General features: G+C 38.0%; 1 protein-coding gene across 3 annotated transcripts; it reads left to right on the top strand.

Annotated features, from left to right (window-relative positions):
- The first annotated feature begins 209 nt into the window (after positions 1-209).
- dusp22b (dual specificity phosphatase 22b) lies at positions 210-15,749 on the top strand. Of its 3 annotated transcripts, none has more exons than XM_039660113.2 (7): positions 210-422; positions 1,980-2,013; positions 2,105-2,187; positions 6,356-6,405; positions 10,526-10,600; positions 13,503-13,674; positions 15,483-15,749. In XM_039660113.2, exons 1-7 carry the CDS (start codon positions 396-398, stop codon positions 15,579-15,581), a joined length of 540 nt encoding a protein of 179 aa, XP_039516047.2. In that variant the 5' UTR covers positions 210-395; the 3' UTR covers positions 15,582-15,749. The 3 variants fall into 3 exon arrangements, with proteins under 3 accessions (XP_039516047.2, XP_039516056.2, XP_039516063.2); XM_039660122.2 differs by having other exon boundaries at positions 210-391; XM_039660129.2 differs by having other exon boundaries at positions 15,442-15,579.
- Positions 15,750-19,297: the final 3,548 nt, after the last annotated feature.

The following is a 19,297-nucleotide window of genomic DNA, read 5'->3' on the forward strand; positions in this document are numbered from 1 at the left end:
GAAGGATCACATTGATGACACTACAATAAATTAAAAAGACAATTGTGTATTTTTAAACTTACTAGTCACTCTTTTTAATCTGAAATACAGTAATTCCACTTAATTCCACACAGGAAAACTGTCCTGATAACAAAACAACCCGCGAGTCCTTTGGCAGAATCAGTGTCTGTTATTTGTGTGTACTGCGCCTTTAAGAGAGGCTCCAGGAACTCACTCAGATTGGAGTGAGCACGACAAGTTGGATGTGAGGCTTGTGTTGTGAGCGTTTATAATGATTCAAAACTGTTGATATACTGGTACGTTAACGTTACAAATCTCGTTTAAGCGGACTCCTGAAATACTAGTAGCCACTGCTAACAAACACCTTGGCATGGGAAACGGAATAAATAAGGTATATGGACATGCTTCCCTCATCTCCTTCTGTAAGTTAGTGCTTGTTCACGTCTGTGAGTTTGAAAGGGATTATCGATCGACGTGGCAATAATCGATGCACGAACAAACTATACGCTGCCTTTCAAGTGTTTGTGCTTATTAATGATGTTGGCTGAGGAAAGCGTCACTTATACTTTGTGCTAGAGATTTGAACAAATCACTAAGTATGAAAGTTTTGTGACGGTTATGAATGATTCCTCAAACTAACGTTAGCTGCTATATGTTTTGTTGAGGAGTTGCGCGGTTACTAAAACGGTTGAAAAAAAAATCTCACAAATAATATTGAAGATGGACTTTTCTTTTTTTTTACTTTGGCCAGTAAGTAACTGCCTATAAACAACCAACAACACGCTAGCAACCACGCATAGCAACGTGCTGCAACGTCCACTTAGTGTGCTGACAAGTAGACCACTTTAGCAACAAAATTTAGCAATGTTCTGGCAACAGCCCATAGACATAAACTCTAGACCTCACCTTGGGGTTCTAAGCATGCGTCAAAACCGCCGCCATCTTGGAACAGGGGTCTTGTCATAGGAAGTAGCTAGGTAAGGCTGCTATCTCTGCCTTTACTTCGAATTCATTGATGGTGGCGGACTTTTGTGCAGCGTATGATGTTCACCGATGAAATCTGAACTAGGAAGAATGTTTAAAAAAAAAAATCTTTTTGGAATCAATGATAAATACATGTCTGATCGTTGGAACAAACCAAAAAAACAAGAAAAATCGCATTCATGATGATTTATGGTGATTTTATTTCCGTTAGACCTGTGTCTACTACATTGACGCTGATGCATTAAAGTGGAGGGGCTCCCCTGTTTCAAGATGGCGGCTCTAATGACGCATTCGTTCCAATGAACTGCCGTAGCCAAGGTGAGGTCTAGTGTATATGTCTATGGCAACAGCCCACAACACCCAGACAGCGACTCGAAACATCTGCACAGTATTGTGGAAAAAAAATAAATAAAAATCGCTCATAGCAATAATAGCAACCGCACATAAGCACCATGGCAACATAATTTCATCCTTGTGTGTTATCGTTGTTTTGGTCATTTTACACATTTTTTTTTTTTAGATAAAATCATTCACAGCCTCCATGAAGAATGCACTGTTCACTAAAATAGGAGATCAGAAATCAGACCAGGGTAACATTTATTCACAAAATCAGAAGAGTCTAAATTTGTGACTGTGTTTTCTTCAGTGCTAGGACAAATTATCTGAGTGAAACGGATTATCGTTGAGGAAATAATTGTAGGGCAGGACTTGAGGTTAGATTGTAGAAAATGTTTCCGTTTGCTAATTGTTGCCATGGTTTCATGTGAGTGATGGGTTAGGGGCGGGCTATGTTAATGTTTTCGGTTTCGTGGGGACTTTAAAGTCAACATGAAATGGAAGTTGAGTCTTTTTTCACCCCTATTGAGTGAACAGTCAAGAGACACATGAGTGAAAAAAGGTATCTTATTAATTATCTATTTTTTTTAGTGCTGTATGTGGTTTTGTATTATTGTGGTCTGCTTGTGACTGAACAAACACTGCTTGTGTCGTCCCAGGTTCTGCCAGACCTGTACTTGGGTAACTTCAAAGGTAAGAATGGACAACACAGGAAGCAAAAACACCATTTTTAATAAGGTGCATGTTTAGGAAAGATGATAAATGTGTATTTATTTATTTACAGATGCCAGAGACAGGGAGCAGTTAGCGAGAAACAACATCACGCACATCCTCTCGATCCATGACACCGCCGCTCCCATTTTACAGGTAGTTCGTCTCATTTTTTCATGTCTTCAAAATATATACGAGATCAGTGTCAAGTCAGCTGAATGATGACACTACACACTCAGTATTTTACCCTGTTTAGCAGCTGAACAGGTTTAATTAAAGGACAAGTTCGGTATTTTACAATGAAAGCCCTGTTTTAAGATCGTTTCTGATGAAATAGAATGGTTAAGAATGTTTTTCAGACAGATGCTGCTGTCCTGAGGATTTTTGGATTCTGTGGTTGCACCCCACACCTCTACAATGTTGGCATAGGTGCAAAGGAACAATCCTTCATAAAATGCATACAACTTTAGTTTACAAAGACGTGAAACTCACCGAGTGGTCTGGAGTGTTCACTGATATGCTCACACAAAAATCGCTGCAAAAGATGCTTTCCAACAGGTTTTATCGTAGTTTTTGTACAACTCCATTGACTTGTATTGTATGTTCTGTGATGTCCGTTATTGCTCCGCCGCCTGGAAACGGAAATGGGGTTGTTTGTATTCTTTCTGTAGTCATGTGCAGTCGCGGTGTCGTAGGCTACACTATACAAGCGGTTTGCTTGCAATTGGCAAAGGTGCATTAGCGCCACCAACTGGGCTGGAGTGTCTATTATTCAAGCTCTCAACGGAAGAATGTACGGTTGTGAGGCGTTCGGAAAAATAGGTCTACAACGAATGGTAAAACACTGTTGGAAAGCACTATATATAAACAATAATAGACACTCCAGCCCAGTTGGTGGCAGTGGTGGAGGAAGTACTGAATCTCAGTACTTAAGTAAAAGTACAAATATCCAGATAAATATTTACTTTAGTAAAAGTAGAAGTAACACAATGACAACCATACTTAAGTAAAAAGTACCTGATTTTAAATGTACTTTAACTCTTAAAAGTAAAAGTACTTGCATAACAATTTATTCTCTTAATGTCTATTTTCTAATGATTAATAAAACATTTAATTCTAACGCATTCAACTTAATACTCCTATAATCATGTTCAATAATGATGGGAAAAAAATTCTGAAACAAGCTTGCAATTAGGCAATATAGCTACACATCATGCTTATTACTATATGTTAATAACTATGTTTGGCAGTAAACGTGATTCATTTATGGTGTAATTCTGAACCTCTTGGCTTGCCATAATCCTAACCAAACGTATATTACACACGGTGTGTTTCCTATGCACGTAAAATAAAATTTTCGCGTTTAAATTGCACGATAAACGCACTGCGTGCGAGACGCATTTAGTGTGACCGGGTTGATGTATCTATGGCAACCAAACGTCACTGGTGAGACAAACGTGCAACGAACGGACGGTCAGATTACGTTTTGGCAGGGGAAAAACTGATCAGAAAATGTATTGAAAAAGTAACAGAAGTTGTAGAAATGTAGTGGAGTAGAAAGTATAATAATTTCTGAAAAATGTAACGAAGTAAAAGTAAAAAGTATGCACTATTTATTTTACTTAAGTAAAGTAAAGATGCGTGAAAAATGTACTTAAGTAAAGTAACAAAGTATTTGTACTTCGTTACATTCCACCACTGGTTGGTGGCGATAATGGACCTTTGCCAATTGCAAGCAAACCACTTGTATAGTGTAGCCTACGACACCGCGACTGCATAAGACAACAGAAAGAATACAAAAAACAGCATTTCCGTTTCCAGGCGACGGAATAATATAGCACATCACAGAAGATACAATGTACAATGTGAAGATACAATAAGATGTTCCTGTGCACCTATGCTACCATTGTAGAGGTGTGGGGTGCTACCACAGAATCCGAAAATCCTCGGGACAGCAGCATCTGTCTTAAAAACAATCTTAACCACTCTATTTCATCAGAAACAATCTCAAAACAGGGCTTTAATTGTAAAATACCAAACTTGTCCTTTAAAGGATTTGTTCACTTCAGAATTAAAATCTCCTCCCCCACGTCATGCAAGATGTTCATGTCTTTATTTCTTCAGTCGAAAAGAAATTAAGGTTTTTGGGGAATTTCTTAAGAAAATAGTCATTTTTTTCAACCACAAATGCTGGTCTTGCACTATCTGTGATGCACCACACACATTATTAATCAGGTTGAAAGGTCAAGCGTGACGTAGGGGGAAATACCGACCCAGTGTTTATAAAGACTAAGTCAAACGCCCTTTACAAAAAAGAGCTTATACTTTGCTTATACACCCTTCACTACATTATTCGCCTATGTCACGTTACTCTTTCCAACATGATTACCTAATGCGTGAGGTAGTGGACATGCAAGATGAACACTTGTGGTTAAAAAGTATGTTTATTTTCTTATAAAATGGCCGCTGGTTTGTCTAGATCAGACTCTTATTCCTCGGCTGGATCGTGTCGATACTTTGAAGCTGCACTGAATCTCACATCTGGACCTTCGACCCGTTGGACCCCATTGAAATCACTATATGGAGAAGCGTTTTTCTCAAAAAACGTAATTTCTTTTCAACTGAAGAAAGAAAGACATGAACATCTTGGATGACATGGGGGAGTGTAAATTATCAGGAGATTTGATAGTGAACAAGATTTATTTTCACTTTTTGTGTTCTGTTGGGACAAACAGTGTTAATTTTATTTGTGCAGATCTTAAAAAGTCTGAAATTCTGCAGATACACTGACTCTTGCAGGAAAATCAGCACTTTTGCACCCAATTACTTGTACCGAAAGCATTACTTTTTTCATTTGAACTAAACTTAAAGGGATACTCCACCATTTTTTTTTTTATATTAAACTATGTTATTCCTTTAACTACAACGAGTTGATCCATACCGCTCTCGTCTCAGTACTAAATTGCTCTGGCGCGCGAGACACTTTGATAGCACTTAACTATGCCAGTTAAGAAGCGCAACGTTTTATTTTGTGGCACCGTCCTAGGTCGAGTTACACTTTTCATGTAACTGTATTTAAATAGGGAAAAGGTGGAGGTGTTTGGTCGCTTCTCTGCTTGGCGCATATTGAATGAACTGAGCTAGTTAAGTGCTATCACAGTGTCTCGAGCACCAGAGAGGTCTTAGTTAAGGGAATAACATAGTTTAATATGAAAAAAACGGTGGAGTATACCTTTTAATTTGTTGCGTTTTTTCTAGGGCTGTCAGTTTAACGCGTTATTAACGGCGTTAACGCAAACCCATTTTAACTGCGTTAATTTTTTTATCGCCGTCTCGCGCTCGTCATCCACTCAAAGCCGGCTCGCAAGCCCAAACGAGTGTGTGCGTCGTACCTGTTGTTTTGTTTACGGTCAAGCCAGATCCGCTTGCACTTTGGTCGAAAAAGCAACAAAACGGACGTTTTGTACCGCACACACTCGTTGGCTTGCGAGCCGGCCAAATAGTAACGTAACGTTTTGAGTGGATGACGAGCGCGAGACGGACGAAATGGATGCCCTAAGATTCTGAATGGAAAGTTTTAAACTTTTACTTTTAAAGTTTACTTTTTACTTTTAAAAAGTTGCCAAATTGTCCCATTAACAAGACCAAGTGATCTGTGTTTTGTCGTTGTGAACTGGGCTATCATCATCCCAGCACGTCCAGTCTGAAACACCCCTTGATGATGGCCAAGCACACACACACACACAAACACAGATGATGCGAATTCTCCACCCCCTCGCCAATATCAGGACCTCGTCAGTATTTCTTTCACCCATTTATTGATAGACAGTGTTACATTGTGTGAGCGATTATTTGTATATGTTAGTGTGAAATTGAGCACTATTCCAATGTTATTTTCAATAATAATAATTAAAACAACCATTTGCACTAAACAAGCCAATCCACTTTCCCATGTTGATAAAAAATAATGTAAAAAAAGAAATCAAAAGACATTTAGAATAGATAAAAATGTGCAATTAATCGCGAATTAACTATGACATTAATGCGATTAATCGCGATTAAATATTTTAATCGTTTGACGGCACTAGTTTTTTCCAATGTATTGACAAAATTAAGCAAGTAAAACTCAAAAAATTAAATAAGTGTTGAGAGTGCTATGTTTTGAGTTTGGTACTGAAATGAACGCATTGTGGGCATGTGCAACAAAAAACTCTGGATTTGACCAAACAAAAGGTTCACTGTCTTTCATATTTGAGTTTTGCTCCATCACATGTGATTTAGAGACATATTAGAGCACATCTCCTTCTTTCCTCTGTTTCTTTAGGAGATGACTTATCTTTGCATCTCAGCAGCAGATTCGCCCACGCAAAACCTGTAAGTAGGCTTGGTGCATTTCTGACGGGCGTGTTTGCTACTAGCTGGCCGCCAGTGGGCAGCGCGAGTAACTGTGGCAACCTGAAGATGTCGATGCTTTTCACAAGCAAACGTTTTAATAAGTTCTGCATTTACACATGCAGTTCCCTTCATTACACCCAGTCTGTGATGTTGGTTTGTACATGTCATATCAAAGTAGTTTCACCCTTGAGTGCACATGTATTAACACACACAAGCACGTAGAGACCCGCACATACGCACACTTCCTCTTGTGGCTCTCTTGGTTCAGGAAGGAAGTTATGAGCTGGGTTTTGCAGTGATGCCTTGGTCTCACTACGCCTTTATTTTTATCCCCCCTTTACCATCAGCCCTCTTGTCACCCCTACGAGCCTGCGAAACCCGGCCATGCGTAATGTGAAACTGACCCTCTTTAACCAAACTGGACAAACCCATCCCTTTCTCATCCTGGTCCTGTCAAATGGATGGATGTTCTGGAGGAAACGCTACCGTACCTGACCGTGATGTTGATGCTTAAGAGAAACCACAGTCAGATTTCTGGATTTCTATCTGGACAGTTTCAAGCTAAATAATGCCTGTGTTTTGTTGCTAGTAGCAACAAGTAGATATGCTAGTAGATATTCAAATAGTAAGACAATGCAACAAGGTTTTATTATGTTAATCAGTGTTTCAGCTACATTCATTCTTCTGTGGTGGGCTGCTACACCCCCCAAAAAAATCCTAGACTTAATATGAGGTAAAAAGTAATATTTAAGTCGTTAAGTTCAAGTTAATGGAAACTCATCTCTCCTCAGTCATTGTCCATTCAGCGTTCAAACAGTTAACAAATTTGAATAGAGTATTAGTAAATGGTGAAATGATCATTTGAAGGCTGTAGAAGTATTGTTAATTCTTAGTTCATGTTAACTAAGGTAGTTAACTAATCAACTTTATTGTAAAGTGTTACCAGTAACTTTAACCTGTCCAGTTAAAGTTTGAGTAATTTGTAAGTAAGTTTATTAACAATATGCTTTCAGAGTGTATGCTTTATTTAGAACATGTTATTTAATAATACAATAGATGTTGTGTAGACAACATATTTACATAACGAACACAGATCTCAATGCTTAGTGCACGGTAGACAATAACAGTAACGTTCATTGGAAGAGTTTTGAGTATGAATGTCATTTTGAGGAGAAGATTAACTCCAGATTTTACAAATCTTATCAACAAATGATAAATGCATGTCCTAGTGCATGATGGGAACGCCAGTATCAGAAAGTTGAGTAGTTTTTGCTTGATGTTAAAACGTTGATAATTAGATGTTATACTACGGGGCCGTTGAATGCTTGATTCTGATTGGTTGACAGCTGTGCTAAGGTGTGCACTTATTCAGGGAAACTCTTTGCAGGTATGCAGTATTTTTCGAATAATTCACAGGCTCGTCGTCAATTATTTCTTACTTAATCTACAAGCTAAAATTGTACTAATATAGAATTTACTTTGTTGTTTTTTTTTTTTATTATTGCCTGATCTAACTTATTTAGGTGTAGTTTTTACTTCTCCACAGAATCATTTTTTGACAGAATAATCAGTCGTAGCTCATGTCGTGAAGACTTGACCAACCTGACCTGATCGTGGAAAACCTGTGAATATCAGGGCATTTTATAATTAAACAAATATTAAATCTGATTTTCTAGTTTTGCTCTGCTCTAAATTATCTTTGTGAGTGCTTGTGTAGAGCAGAACTTGTCCATCATGCTGTCCATCTGGCTCATTTTGTGCATTAAAAAGCATAATCACTTAAATATATCAAATCAAAAGATTGGTACTGTACATGTGAATGGAAATACCAGAGTCTTTTTTTTTTTTCTTTTTTTTTTTTTTTTTTTTAGTATGGGACCAAGAACAAGTAGAGCACAATTAGCTGAAGGGTAGTTCACCCAAAAATGAAAATGGTAGCCTGGTGTCACAGACAGGGCTGAGATTAAGTCAGGATTAGTTCAATTAGGGTATTTAAGTATTTTAAATAAACATGCCTTAGGAAAAAAAAAAAAACATGAGACAAAACAGTGGCAATTTGCTCTCAGTTTAAACAGCTCAAACATGCATTTTAGTCTGGTACTAGACGTAGCCCTCAATTGGGTCATGGGGTCTATACGACCCCATTCGACGTTTACTTAATTAAAAAAAAAAGGTTCCCTTCATCAGTGGAATAAGATTTTGTGACTTTTCATACATTATCTATCTATATGCACACAAAAAAACTGGTCTTGATTCGGTTGTTCTGAAGGTAGGCCTATGTAAAAAAAAATTTTTACACTTCTGGTCTTCGGGGTCAATATGACCCCACATTGAAATGAATGAGACATGTAAAAAAAAAAAAAAAAAAATTTTTTTTCATGTGTTAAAAAAAAAAAAAATCTGGCATAAATCTGAAATTTTTTACACAGAAATGAAGGCCTAGTACTAGAGCATAAATGCAATGTATCATAAAAAATAATATTTCATATGCAAGCTAATGGTGTAGAGGAATTGTGTGGTATATGGATACAAAAGTACTTTATATCTCCAAAACACAGCATTAATGAATAGATGAGAAGTAAACAAACAAAAAAAATGATATACTGTATTAATTGTATGATTAAAAATGTATATTTTTGTACAATTATTCAATCAATTGCCGAAGCCCAGAAGTGTAAACAGGAAACGAAGACCATTTGAAGGTTAAGACTTGTCTGTGAAACCGGGGAGTGAAAGTATCTGATTTTAATAGTAAGTATTTAAGTATCTTACTTGTACTGAATGTTAGAGACATGCCAGTGAAAAAGAAGAAATGGTTAATTTGTGAGGAAAGCAATCATGTTTATTTTCTAAAATTAAAATAAATTTGAACTACTCGATATTGGAATAAATAAAGGTCGACACAACAGCCTCTTAAACGTCTACAAACACTCAAGTCTTTGTTAAGCTCAAGTGCTCAGAGGCCACAAATAAGCCAATATCCTTCAAAAAGTTCTCTTCAACATAATACTTGTATAATGTGAAGTAAAATCAAGTAGTTGAAGTCAGCTTGCACTGGTTTCATGCAGTCATGCTCTCATCTCATATATCACACACACCTGGGATTCACAACTACCTGCTAATGCACACACATCCACATTAAGTAGGCTTGTTGACAAGTTTGGGTGAGTAAATGTGAGTAAAGGCCAAACGCACAAGATAAAGGACCTCCAATAAACCGCAAAAAAAAAAAAAAAAAACGCAGAAAAAGTTAGATGCCTTGCAAAATGTAATAAGTAAAGTAATACAATATCACAAATGCACTGGATTAAAGAGTATATTCTTACTCAAAGATGTAGTCAAGTGGAGAGTAAAGGTAGCTAATATCTTTGATACTCTGTAAAACTACAAGGTAGCCAACAAGTTACTAATAACATTTACTCAAATACTTTATACAACCAATTATAATCAAGGATAATCAAGGGTAATTTTTGAATAATACATTTAATATTTAGGCCAGTGTTTTAACGCTGTTTCACGTACAATACTGACTCCGCTTGAACTTGTCTCTTGAACTCGTCTCTTATATCAAGCCTACATAAATTTTGACTGGAACTGTGAAGGCCGCTATAAGCAATCTGCATCTGGAAATCATCATGTGTACAGGATGTCTCGTAATTCTCCGTTTACTGTCACGACCTTCCCGCCACTGGAGGAACTGCGCTGTCTGCGTCATAGTCTGAACGCAGACCTTTATGACATGTAGATGAACCAAAACTGACCAAATGTAATCAAAAAATGTTCTCACCCCTATGTTGTCCCCCTCACCTCCATACAGCAAAAGTTGTTTTGGACCCCATTGACTTTCATTGTTAAAAAAACAAAACATTTCTTTAAGATATCTTTTGGTGAACTCTTTTTAAGGCTCACTTCCTGCCTGAATGTCAATGCATTAGATAACAAAATGTCAAAACAAATATTTCACATTCATACATTAAGTGCGTCTTCAGTGTCCAAAATGGCATTACTTCATTAAAAGAGGTTATATTTCATTTCAGTTGTGTCACTTCTGTGTAGACCTATATGTGGTTGAAAAAATTGCTCTCTTTCCCTTCCACAGCATTCAGCATTTTAAGGAGAGCATTACGTTCATTCACAAGTCCCGACTGAAAGGGGAGGGCTGTCTAGTTCACTGGTAAGTGAGGGGTTTGTAGGGCTTGACATTGACATTTCACCTCTTCTAGACACTTTGGCGGGTTGAATTTTATATATAATATATACATTTTTCAATTGTAGTCTTTTAAAAGGACATCTGAAATAATTAAGTGCAATTTAGTGTTGTCAAAAATATCGTTTTTACGATACATATCGATACTGAAATGCTTCCAATACAAATTTTCTGCAGATTTTGGCCTCAAACCTAAAGTGTGCTAAAATAAATCCACCATTCAGTACTAAATTGAGTTATTTTTGCACTTAAACAGTCACATATACAAAATAATGACAAAATGTCGGTCTTGGCGAGTATTCGCGTAAATATAGTCACAGTATGTTTTAAGAGAATGTAAACCATTGAGAAAGAAAACGCATGTGTAACAGTATAATGGATCCATGCTTCAGGTCTTAAAGTGACAGCAGCCTAAAAATCCTGCTGCCAAATTATTAAAAATATCTATATGGCAGTTTTTCCCATGGCATCGATGCCAAATTTGTGGCCAGTGAAAATGCTGAGTAACTTTGAAAAACCATTTGCCTCAGTGGCTACTGAGCAAAAAAGTTAACGTCAAGCCCTGTTTGTGCTGCATGTTCTACACTGTAAATGAACTGATGTTAGTAGACCCTTATGGTTGCATGCACCAAGATATAAGAGCCTACCTTAAGAGGAAGCAAAATGTGCACACAACCAAGATACCAGCCCTAATCGAGCCCAGTGTGATAATGTGAACGGCTGATAACTAGGTGTCAAGGGGGGTGGGCTATTTTTGAACTTCCCATAAACAACAGTAAACACGAGCCTCACTGTTTAACATGAGAATATAATGCAGCATATACGTATGTGTAGAGAGCTTCATTCTGGGAAACGTCATTCTGAGGTTTGAACTTTGAAATGTGAACCTCTCGCAACGTCTATGAAGTTGAATGCTTGAAGGCTCGTTGTAATCCCTAACCTAAACAAACGGCAGTAATCCAATGTCGTATCGCCCTGTAGTTCTATTACTTCACATCTGGAAAGATGAATGTGTATTTAAAATGGGTCTTGTATGTAGAAGAAATGTGAAATTATTTTTGAATTTGGAGCTTTCTAGACTGAGAAAAGCCAGAAAATGTATTTTTGGCTTATGCGGATGAAAGACAACAACTCCCAGAATGCACTTTCTTTGCTGCCCTAGGAGGCCACGCCTACCGGTAACAGAGCGCATTAGTCAAACAACAAGTCTAGGCTACTAGTGAGTCTCCGTGATGAGTCTGCCCAGGATTTCGAGATGCACCGGTCTCATATCTCTCGCGGAGGAGCGGGAATTTTCTTTGCAATGTTAAAACGCACATGAACCAATCACTTGTTTAGCGTTCATGTAAACACGACATTCAGATTCACAAATCGGAATGAATTCAGTTAGATTGAAACAAAAGGTGTGCATGTAAAATCCCGGACATCGATGGCCGGACATGTCCGGGGAAAAGAGGATGGTAACCCCTACACTCAGCTTTCTCCACAGAACAAGAGCCTGCTAGCTTAAGCCAAGTTCACACTACAGGATTTTAAGCCCGATTTAAGCCCGTTTTGCAAATCGTTGAGCTTGCCGACAGGTCAGGGTGTTATCGCGTGCAAATCGCGGGGGATTGGCGGACGATGAACGCTTGCCAATCTGTTAGTATGAAAGAGCCAACAACGCAGCGAAAACGTTTGCAGACGCGTCGCCGAGCCCCAAAAAATATCTAGCCTGCTAGATATCCAGAGCAGTCGCGCGACTCGACCTCAGTGATGTCATGAGTACAGCCAATCATAGCCACGCATGGGTTGAGGACACCAGGTAAATCGTACTTTTTCTTTTCGTTTTTGCATTTTTTTTTTTTGCAAACAGCGTGCAGCACTAGTTTCCGTTGTGTTCTTCTCTGCAGTTTCGCGTCATTTCTGGTTCATTTTATTGCGTGGTTTTTCGTGACAAAAGGTGATTTCTAGACCAGATAGAATCGTTGGGTGACAGAGTTGTTGTCAACTCGTTATTTATTTGATTATTTTCAGGATTAAGACCGTACCATAGTACTGAAACAGCTCTCATTGAGTCACAAATGATATGCTCTTATCATCCGATCGTGGTTGTATCTCTATGTAGTGCGTTGTCAACTCGTGTAGTGCGTTAACTCCTGTTGTGGATCAATCACGTTGTGTTGTGTGGTGTGAACAGCTAAACAACTTGAACACTCCTGATTTCACTGAGAGCAAGTCATGTAGTGTGAACCGCACAGTTCAGCCCGACGTTTTAAAATCATGTAGTGTGAACCAGGCTTTAGCTTCCAAAAAAAGATGTCTGACACTGTGTGTTCATTCTGTGAGTGAGATCCACCCTCTATGGGCGGGTTGAGAACATGCGGGACAGCCGCTACTACTGACTGTAATCTTTAGCCTCTGGACAAAAAATCCTCCGATGATGCAAAATTACGATTTTTTGCGTCATCTGAGGATTTTTTCCAGACAAAAAATACACAAATCTCTCGTCTCAGGGGGATATGAGGGTGGAAAGCACGGTAATTCGAAAATGCTACAGGTTTTCTACTAATACAAAGCTTAATGCTAAATCCTGAAGTATCCCTTTAATGTCAACTTTTGTGAAAATAAAGAATCAAATCAGTAAAAGAAACTAATGTATGTATATATTAATCCGGATACATTTCAAAACTCATCAAGCTCTCATTTTTTTACCACAAGACAGCAATTGTAAGTAAATTCTCTCATGTTTGCAGGACTGTGATAAGAAGAGTGTACAAAGTGATATAATTTAGCAACAGTGTGAAAGTGAATGGCACAAAACAGCCACAATACCAGTGTAAACATGAATGACTTTAGCGAGTGGCTGATTTTTGATGTCCTGTGACAGTCTTGCTGGCGTGTCACGCAGCGTGACGCTGGTGGTGGCCTACATCATGACCGTCACTTCTCTGGGCTGCCAGGACGCTCTGGCCGCGGTGAAGCTGGCGAGACCCTGTGCTTCACCTAATGTGGGCTTCCAGACGCAGCTGATGGAGTTCGAGAGCACTCAACTACAGCAGGTGATTCCTCCACATGTGATGCGTGAAATGACATTGTCAGTGGTTGGCAGCACCAAAACGAAGATGTGCCTTTTGAACCTCATGAGTTCATGTTTGAAGGTGGATGATCTTAATCAAATGGGTTTGTTATTGTGGCAGTGTCTTTACAAACCTGTAAAGATTTGACCATTTCAATGACCATGTGTATGTGCAACCCTGGGTTATCGTCGTTCTACACCCTGCTTCTGACCCCAGGTTAAGAAATGTTTTACATGTGTAAAGTGGGTTAGTTTTGGGCTAGTTTTGGCTTTGATTGGGCTGGTTTTGTTACGCGAACCTGCCGACTCGGATGCTCCGCGCAGTCGCGTTAACGGTGCGCTGTATGAACAGTATTATATTTTCCCCCTCAAACACTGAAACTAGTGACAGAAGCAGCACAATTGACCCTTTGCTAAGCCCCGCCCTCCCTAGTTACTGTTGCTACGCCTGTCAAGCTTTCGCGGCTGGCCCATCTATTATAGTGTGGATGCACCCGGTATCAGACATTTCAATGAGATAATTAGTAATTTTTTGGCGAACAAGTGAAATATCTGAGAGAGCAAGACAAAAGGGACTACAGTATGCATTCGAGGGATATATTCACGACATTATATGCAACCGATTAGAGAATAATTTCTTAAAAATTGAAGTTAAAGCCTAACGTTATAGTCCCAGCGCAAGCAGCAGCGCCTCATACGCTGACCGTTCAAATGGGAAACACAAATTGAGGAACAGCTCTGTTCATACACAGCAGGGTATGTGAAAATAATCTTAATAATTATAAATCAAACAGCTTATCAACAAATCTTGTGAAATAACACTAATACCGGGAGAGCCGCGATCGGATTGAGTTAAGTTAGGCTACTCAGTAAGGGGTAGATAACGTTAGGACGTCGATTAACAAAATGCTGAAATAAATTTTAAAGTATGTCAGTGAGCCTTTGTCTTGTCTCTTTAATCGTCTTATTTTACGTTATCATTATGACCAAAGAACCGTCAATATTTTAAAGCAATAGGTGTTTTTGTTAAGCATGTCGACATTTACCAGTAGTTGTGAATGGGTCTCGCACATAGATGCTTGATCACGCCAATCATTTCTCCCCTTGGCTTTTAGATTTTCTGGAAGGAAAACAATTCCTCTCCCCCGTCCAAACTTTTAGTATACCGGTTTCAGATTTGCACAATCCATACGCACAATGCTTCAGCATGTTTCCCTCGTTCGAAAGCTTGCCAGACCTTCCGCGCATAGTTATGGTTGCTAAGACATGATTGGCCAGTGGCGGTTTTCGGGCGTGGCTTAGCGAAGGGTCCCGTTTCATTCTTACCTTTTATAGTTTGATAAGACCATTCAGGATAAACTTAAAGGGAGAACATGTTTTAGCATGGAATAGCATGATTTTAACATGTTAGCATAGGGTTTTTCCACCAAAAGATTTCATCATTTTGATCATTTAGAGGCCTTAGAACATTTTATTTTAATGTCATTGTTACATACGTTAAATGTAGTAACTATAGTTTTAACTATGAATTATGCACAATTACACGCAACTAACTCTCAACCTAATCCTAACCCTGTAAGTACATGTAGTTAATTATTATTACTCGGTACTTAAATATATAATTAAAACAAAGACACCTTAAAAAAAGTGTAACCGAAATTTGCATATCAAATACAATGATACAGTATCTTTATATGTTTGTTTCATGTAAATACGTGATCCAAACGCCGATTTCTATATATGAACACAGCTGGGATATGCTGGATGATAGTTGTTGACGTGTATGTTCAGTTCCGAGAGTGGCTGAAGGAGGAGTACAAGGAAAGCCCCCTGAACGACGAGGAGGAGATCCGCACTCTCCTGGCCCAGACTCCCGAGGAGGACGCCTGACCTCACTCCTCCACACTGCCTCGCTCATGGGGGTTATTATGGCACAGCACTGTTTTACCTAAGGACTCTTTGTGTAAATATGCAAGGTTTTAATGATTACTACTGATGTTAAAGCACATACTGTAATTATTCACAGATATATTATAAATGTTGATTTATACTACGGTATCTTACTGACTGTTTGTGTTTTTCCTCTACACTTGCTGGGAATATGAGAAGCTGGATTAACAAAGCTTGCCGTGGCACTGTTTTAACACTGAAGTCATATAAGGAGAGAGTAGAAAGAAATAGTAATTAAATAATAATAACAACTGTACATTTTTTTTAATATCAACGTTGCGGGTAAGATGAGCCTTATTTTTTTCTCCTGACGGTATATGAGACACTCTCATCTCAGCACTTTTAATGAAAGGGTAAACAATATTTTTAATTTTGTCATTTAATCTGAATATCTACATTTTTGAGATCTTGTCAGTTGAAACAGTTTTATGGTGAATTGATCTCTGGAAAATCTATGCTGTTGTGTGTCTGTTTGTTAATGAGGGGTTTGTGGAGTAAAAATTATATTTCTTCTTTTCAAGCAAAGAGATAAAATTGCCACAGAGGGCGACGTTAACAGTTATTTTTAAATGTAATAATTATTTGAATTGACTTGAAGGTACAATATGTAGGATATTTGCAGTAAAATATCCAAAAACCACTGGGCCAATGTTGTATATTTTGTTTAATTGATTACTTACAATATCCCCAGTGTTTCCAACTAATTGTAAATGGGACGTGTGTACAGGGGTGTCACCAGTCGCCAGTCAATGGCGTCATATCCGCGTTACCCTCGGTTTCCACTCAGACTGCCATAGTAACCATGGCGACAGATGTGGACAAATGGGTTATGCCTAGCAGGACGCTCACGCTGTTGTTGTTTTGTTCAAACATTATGAACCATGGCAAGTAGACTTTGAGACGAAAAGAGGACTAAAACGAAGATCAACATCTTTCGAGATGCCGAGAGCTTCACATCCGTGACTAACTGCGACTTGACAGAGATGCGAGTGTTGCATGTACTTTATTAGAGAGGTGAGCAAATGTACATAAAACTAATCAGTGTTATTTAGTTCAACATGATGAAATGTTAGAATATGATCTGTATGTTATTCTAATGTTGATCTAGCTTAGTCTAATACAACCAACAAACAACATTCAACACACATAAATGCCATTTAGTGTGATAGTGTAGCTGATAGAGAAAATGAAACATGGCTGCGTTACCTCAAGTTTACTTCGTCTAATAAACTGAGCTGTGGGTATTAATTCAGCACTTGCGTGTAGTTTGCTAGAATGAAATGTCCTTATTCTTTAATATACGCTGGACTCGTATGCTGGTATACGTCTCTCATTAGCAATCGCGCTCTGCTTCACACCACAGTCATTTTAAAAACATCACTGTATTGACTCATCCATTAAAGATCCATCAGCTTGACGACAAGATCCTTAATTCCGTTTAATGCTTTGCGTCATCAAGATACATCTTTGTTATTGTGAGAGGTTAGCAACCCCTGGTGGCGAAAAATCCTACATATTGTACCTTTTGAATAAGCCAAGTTACTGATCTACTATTAAACAACTTCTTCTGAGCCAAAGTTTAGACTGTATATCCTACACCTTTAAAGCTACAACCACCAGATTCAGGTCCGACCTTTATAACTCTAATAGAGCATTTAAGCTTCGTGCACTACGTATCTATCATTAACAAAGCCTAGCAACTAGCTAAGGACATGTTAGCAAACTTGTAAAATCATGCTAATTCATGTTAATAGCATGTTTAATCACGTTAACAAAATAGTAATTGATGTTAGCAATGTGTTAACATGTTAGCAAAACATTTTAAAAATCCTAAATGATGCTAATGACGTGTTAATACATGCAAGCAACATGCTAATTCATGTTAGCAGGGTGGTAATTCATGTTAACAACATGTTAAATCCTGTTAGCGACATGTTAATTCATGTAAGCAACATGTTAATTCATGTTAGCAGGATGGTTCAGGTTAACGACATGTTAATTCATGGAAGCGACATGTTAATTCATGTTAGCAACATGTTAATTCAAGTTTAATCATGTTAGCGACATGTTAATTCATGTTAAAATTTTGTTAAATAATGTTAGAAACATGCTAATTAATGTTAACAACGGCTGTTTCTCAATTCCAAGAACACAAGGAACGGACTTGCGTTTCCGTTAAGACCGGTCTTGCAAAACGAAAGAACGAACTCGGAAGGACGCGAGGACACAACACATCTTTGTGACATTCAGCCGATTTTCTGATATTTAGAAGAATATCAGTAACCAGACAGTTTCTGGTCTCATTGACTTTCATAGTATATATTTTTTCCTACTATGGAAGTCAATGAGACCAGAAACTGTCTGGTTACTGATATTCTTCTAAATATCAGAAAATCGGCTGAATGGATTTGAAAACGGTAAAACTCAACTGTTTAACTCTGAGGGAGTTGTAAAATAAGCCTATTTCCAAAAAAAAGTGGAGTAACTGTAATCTCAGCAAATAGCGATTAATGACTAAAGCACAATAAATACATCATAACATCACAAACAAATGTCACAACCTATTTAACATTTCTTTCAAATTATTATTGACATTGCTTTCATACAAATGTATTTTTATTTTACCGTGTGTATTTATGAAAATGAGTAGCCATGCTTTATCAATATTAAGATTCTTTTTAATATTCTAATAAAAATGCTACCTCTTTCTTAAGGAAATCTCTTAAGTGAGAACTACAGTTTATGGTGAGAAATGAGAAGTTTGAAGCTTCCGTACATGGGATTTTTAACGGTTTGATTCTCTCAAGTCTGCATTCGATGCATCCTCGATACCAACACATCCTGCCACTTTCATGTGTCCTTGCGTTCTTGATAATTGGAATAGAACTTCGATGATGACGAAGTACCAGGACGCAAGATGCTGAAGAATGCATATTGAGAAACAGCCATGTTAAATAATGTTAGCAGCATGCTAATTCATGTTAGCAATGTGTTAAAATATGATAGCATCATGCTGCTTCATGATAATGTTAGCAAAATGCTAATTAATGCTAACAAGATGTTAAAATATGTTAACGTCCTGTTAAATAATATTAGCAACGTGATAAAACTATGATGCTAACAATGTGGCAATTCCATAGACTGTAAAAATATATGGAAATAGTGTCTGTGACGTCACCCGTATGTTTCTGAAGAGCCTTTTTGAAGACCAAAGTGGGCGGAGCTAGCCGTCGCCATCTTGGCAGCGCGTCACTCCCGGAAAAATGAAAATGGGCATCGAGGCAGATTAGCTAAGGTGACGTGATGGCTAACAGACAGCTACTAGTCATCAGCAGCAATACACCTGTCACTCAAGTGGCCACGCCCTTAATTGAGCAGAACTTTAAGGCTTAAAGTCCCACATTGTAAAAAATGATTTTTTGGTGAAGTAAATACTACTGAAAAAAAAAACCAATGTAATTTACATGAAAAAGTTAGTTCAGGCAAGAATAAAAAAAAAACTAAGTAAATTCCATATCAGTACTTAATTCAGCCGAGCAGAAATGAAAGTGTAAATATCAACTCAATAAAATGAAGTAAAAATTACTCAACTTTTCTGATTCTGGGGTTCCCATCATGCACTGGACCTTGAATAATTAATGAGGTTCATTTTTCAC

The sequence above is a fragment of the Pimephales promelas genome, chromosome 5 (genome assembly GCF_988280905.1).
Source record: "Pimephales promelas chromosome 5, fPimPro1.hap1.1, whole genome shotgun sequence".
NCBI classification, from domain to species: Eukaryota; Metazoa; Chordata; class Actinopteri; order Cypriniformes; family Leuciscidae; genus Pimephales; species Pimephales promelas.